Here is a 5,432-nt window from a genome sequence, read left to right as displayed (position 1 = left end):
AAGAAACGTGTATCGATCGCACCGCCGCGGTACAATCCACCCTTAAATGGTGAGTGTAAGGCTGTACGACGGGTTGCAAGAAAATCTCTAAAGACATACTAACTGAAAACCGTTCCTAACCAGTTAGCAATTAATACATCCAATGTTGGTCTTGATCATACGGATTCAGTCTGAGCCATTTATAACCACTGTTATTGTCTGTTTGCAGTGAAAACGCACCGATGAATTTTCACTTTAAACAAAAAAGTAAATCGAATAAAGTGAGATTAAGATTGCGATTACTCATAATTTTACCTTGCCAATTGAACATTTAAATCTCAGAATTTTATTCAACTTAAGATAACAGTTGTTTAAGAAACGATCATAGTTTCAAATCGCTATTATTGGTTTGTATTACAGGGGGTATGCACATTAAATGAAACACTGAAAACAAGTAGGGTTGGTCTAAGTTCATTAGGTACCGCACATGCATTTGTTTCACTGTTCCAACTACTGCGCTTATCCCCTTGTAATACAACCCAAGAATAGCGATTCGAATCTATGATTGTTTGTTAAGCAACTTTCATCCTAAGTTGAATAAAATTCTGATTTAAATGTGTAACTGGCAAGGTAAAATTATGATGATTCGCAATCTTAATTTCACATTATTTGATTTTCTTTTTTGTTTAAATTGACATTCATCGGTACGTTTTCAGTGCAGACTATACATGGTGTTCACCAAACAACCTTGTGCTGTACAAGGCTCACCGACATGGTTGATAACTTATATCATGTCTATTTACTGTTTTGTTTGGTAATAAGTGCATTTATAATGCGTTCAACTCCATTCACTAAATGCTCATAGTGCTAACAATCAAAGCGCAGCAAATTATTACCCCGGATAACCCAAGCTGCCTGTGAGACACCAGAAGGTTAATAGTCAAATGATTTACCCCACCGGGTACCCATTTTCTGCTGGGTGAACAGGAAATTTTGAACTCGCTTGCCTTAGGTGAGACCACATGTATCACAATTGCTTTATTGTGGGACAGGACTGAAGTCCTAGAAACTCTCAGGAGTCAAGCTACCAAACACATCCAAGGATTCTCCGTGCCCAACATTGCTTAACTTGAACTGATCTGCGACCTGAGCTCTAAGCACAGGACCGCTCACCACCACAGACATGACTATTACACATTTACAGTCTGCCAGCATAAGCAACATTGAAAAGTGTTGAAACAAAAGAAATCTTGCAGTAATCCATATTGGGAACATAAGACGAAATACAAGTAAATATAAACATATTGGGAACATAAGACGAAATACAAGTAAATATAAACAAACTATGACAAACCAAAAAGAACAATTTCATGATGTTTATTTTTTCTCTTCAACAATATGCCAAGAGAAATCCAATTATGAACAATTTGTACACAAGCTAACATACCTGTACAGATATATGGTACATACTGCATACAATAAATGTACATGGATATTTACACTAAATTACAGGTTGATATGTTCAATGAACATGATGAAGTTTTTCCCAACCGTGGTAATAAATACAACAAAATACAGTAAAGTCACATACACATTATGCAGACTTCATATTATTTACAGGTTAACATGTTCAAGCACCTACAAAAATCTTCTGATAAACTCATGTAACCATAATAACAGTTAATGCATTGTTTGCAACACTCAGTGGACCCATATAAGGTTTACTAATTAAGGCCTAGAATAATCACAAAACTGTATTACTAAACTTGTATTACTGTGTGAAAACTATAGTCAAACAATTTTCTCTGACAATCTTATTTAACACTCAACATGATCGAGATATCAAAATCATCATTATTTATATGACCAAAGAATACTATGCTCCACGAAAGAGCAAATGTTAATCATGTTAATGCTGCCAATTTCCCTGTAAGCATGTTAAAACCGTGACATTTAAAACAGATAAACTGAAAGAATTCTTAGATTATCTAAAATAAAATAACTTTAACAGAAGAGATTTATAATGAAACAAAAACCATTTCCCACCTAACTTTCCTGCAACTTCTCATGCAAGTAACAAACACAATCGGTCAAGATTTTTCCACATCAACAAAATGTTACAGTGATTAACTCAGTCTCATTTGATGAGGAGATGAAGCACTGTTAGACCTGTTAGGCAGCAATTTCCTCCACTGAGGAGACCATGATGCTTATCTGGTGCAGATGAGTCACTTGTCAGACTTGTGAGATAAAAATAGCAGACTACATGATACAACCCACAAAAGCGCCAATGTACGCTCTTCTCTCAGTAAGAATGGGGGCATTCAGCAACAAACACCTGTCCACTCTCTGAATGCACTGACTCCACACTTAGGTACGTGGTAGCATCTGCTTCAAATTGTCCTTAACAGCTTGTGATAGTTTATCTGGGAAGGCCACAGAGAACTCTATAATGAGGTCTCCCCTTTTCCCTGCTTGTTTGGGGTAAGGTAGTCCTTCTCCCTGAATTCTTTTAATACTACCTGGTTTTATCACATCAGAAATGTTCAGAGGTATTTTCCTGCCATCAACAGTTGGCACGTGAATTGTAGTACCACAAAGTGCATCCCGCAGCAGAACTTTGGCTTTGTATCTAATGTCACTTCCTTCCCTAAGAAACTGAGGATGGTGTTTGTCTTTCAGCACAAATACAATGTCGGCAGGTATATTATGAGGTTTCTGATCCCCCTCTTTTGGGAAGGTAATTTTTGTTCCTGCTTTCCAACCAGGTTTAATATCCACAGTGAGAATTTTTTCCTCCATTCTTGTGGTCTGTCCGTCTGGGTTGAGAACTTTCCGTGTGATTTTCATACGCTTTGTTGCTCCCTTGTATATATCTTCAAGTGACACCTGTAGATCTTTGACAATGGCAGCGTCCTGTCGCCGTTGTTTTGGCATGCCCGTTGAACTGAACTGTTGAAAATGTCCACCGGGCCCCCCAAAAGATGAAAACTGGCGACCAAACGGGTCCTCGTCAACGTCCATGTCGTCTGGTCCCCCAGGACCGAAATGATGACCAAAGCCTGGCGGTCTCATACTGCTTCCTCCAAAACCCGAACTGAAGAAACTCCCAAATGGATTTTCATCTCCGAAAAACATCCGGAATGTTTCGTGTGGGTTGCCATGGAAGGAATAGTGGTAGGTGCCTCCCTGGCCTGCGCTTGTCCCACCGCTGTGCATACCACCCTTCAGCCCTTCTTCGCCATATTTGTCGTATATTTCTTTCTTCTTGGGGTCACTAAGCACTTCGTATGCCTCGGCGATCTCCTTGAACTTTTCTTCAGCTCCGGGCGACTTATTCTTGTCCGGGTGATATTTCAGGGCCATTTTACGATAACCCTTTTTGATGTCTTCATCGCTCGCTCCTTTAGCGACGTTAAGTATTTTGTAATAGTCTTTCCCCATCTTGAGAGTTCACACTGGTGTCCTATCAAACAGAAGTTACACAGAAATCTGTTGGTAACTGACACACCTCAGCCAACTAACTCGCTTCGATCCGAACTTGTGACGATGGCGGTTCGCTGGTATAAATACAAGCTGGAGGGTTTTCCCGTTGTTTCTGGAACGTTCTGGAAAAAACGCGTCATATCCGGGACGCTCTCAGCCAATCAGATTGCCGATAAGTTTTGGAATCCCCGAGAAAATTCGTGGCTGGCCTGACGAGTGTTCGAGATCGCGGGAGCAGCGGCTGAGAAAATGCACTATGTAACTGCTATGATTCAAACTGACCAGTGTATTTTTCAAAATTTGAATTCAAACGACATCTTTGATAATGAAATATGGCAAGGAGAATATATGCTCGAACAAATTACGGGCAAATTAGGGACCGTTCATAATTTATGGCTAGGGGGGTGATGATGATTTTTATGGAAAAAGCGTGTACAATGTGAATGCCCCCCTAAATTTTATGTACAAAGTAAGTGAACCCCCCTGCATGTCATGTACAAAATCACCCCCCCCCCTTCCCATAATTTCTAAGCATATGCTAAAAATATTTTTATGTATAAAATTGATGACCACCACCACCACCACCCCAGTACCTGTGTACAAAATTGATGAACCCCCCACCTCCCCAGAACAAAATGGGTTCCCCCACACACCCTCAAAATCATCATCACCCCCCCCTAGCCATAAATTATGAACAGGCTCATATGTATTATCATCACAATACTCAAATATCCCCAATTATGTACACTGTCCTCATTAATTTCACTTACTGAATTACTGTTTAACTTCTTATTTCGTTTGTGTGTCTTTTTAAAAGAAAGTATTTGGGGTCTTAACTAATAGATCTAGTTATTACCACGCAGAGCCTGCACTATAAATTAAGTCACTATAAATTGTAACAATTTATTTTCAATCTCCTTTCGCTTTTCGTTCCTTAATAGGAAATATACAGAACTGAAAGGTGTGTGTTTATTTATGGTGCAGGACGTAGGTGTTTACGTGTGACTATATTATAAGAAGGAGTGGGGCGAATATACACTGACACGCACAAGCACACACAGCTAAATGTATGTTCCATAGACCTGGGAATCCTCTAAAGGAGTTCGATTTTTATTCGGTAAACATACAATATGTTAGTGGAGTAAGTCAATGGAATGATGACAATGCTGCAGAATGTAAGATGTTCGTTGCTGTCGTTTAATGAAATACTCTGACGAAAGCAGTTTGGGCTTTCAACAGTTGTAGGCTATTTATGTAATGTCCTTTGAAGGTATGAATTGTACGCATCAGGTCGTTGGTTTGTTTGCTTCTTTCTTTGGTCGGTTGGTTGTTATATTGTTTAACGCCACACTCAGCAATGTCCCAGCCATATGACAGTGGTCGCCATACAATCGTGTCTGGACCAGACAACCCAGTGATCGTCATCATGGTTGGTCAGTTGGTTGTTATATTGTTTAACGCCACACTCAGCAATGTCCCAGCCATATGACAGTGGTCTCCATACAATCGTGTCTGGACCAGACAACCCAGTGATTGTCATCATGGTTGGTCAGTTGGTTGTTATATTGTTTAACGCCACACTCAGCAATGTTCCAGGCATATGACAGTGGTCTCCATACAATCGTGTCTGGACCAGACAACCCAGTGATTGTCATCATGGTTGGTCAGTTGGTTGTTATATTGTTTAACGCCACACTCAGCAATGTTCCAGCCATATGACAGTGGTCTCCATACAATCATGTCTGGACCAGACAACCCAGTGATTGTCATCATGGTTGGTCAGTTGGTTGTTATATTGTTTAACGCCACACTCAGCAATGTTCCAGCCATACGACAGTGGTCTCCATACAATCGTGTCTGGTCCAGACAACCCAGTGATTGTCATCATGGTTGGTCAGTTGGTTGTTATATTGTTTAACGCCACACTCAGCAATGTTCCAGCCATATGACAGTGGTCGCCATACAAT

The 5,432-nt window shown here is 40.1% G+C and overlaps 1 protein-coding gene across 1 annotated transcript; it reads right to left on the bottom strand.

The window, feature by feature from the left end:
* Positions 1-1,340: 1,340 nt before the first annotated feature.
* Positions 1,341-3,556, bottom strand: LOC124284036 (dnaJ homolog subfamily B member 4-like). The gene has a single exon (XM_046720077.1). It carries the CDS (start codon positions 3,421-3,423, stop codon positions 2,350-2,352), a length of 1,074 nt encoding a protein of 357 aa, XP_046576033.1. The 5' UTR covers positions 3,424-3,556; the 3' UTR covers positions 1,341-2,349.
* Positions 3,557-5,432: the final 1,876 nt, after the last annotated feature.

The sequence above is a fragment of the Haliotis rubra genome, unplaced genomic scaffold, assembly GCF_003918875.1.
Source record: "Haliotis rubra isolate DU_JTF1 unplaced genomic scaffold, ASM391887v1 Scf328, whole genome shotgun sequence".
Lineage (NCBI taxonomy): Eukaryota > Metazoa > Mollusca > Gastropoda > Lepetellida > Haliotidae > Haliotis > Haliotis rubra.
Note: the sequence above shows the minus strand (reverse complement) of the source record. Positions and strands in the feature narration are given on the sequence as shown.

Excerpts from the sequence above, each read along its gene's own strand:
- LOC124284036 (XM_046720077.1), bottom strand. The coding sequence starts at position 3,423 with ATGGGGAAAGACTATTACAAAATACTTAACGTCGCTAAAGGAGCGAGC.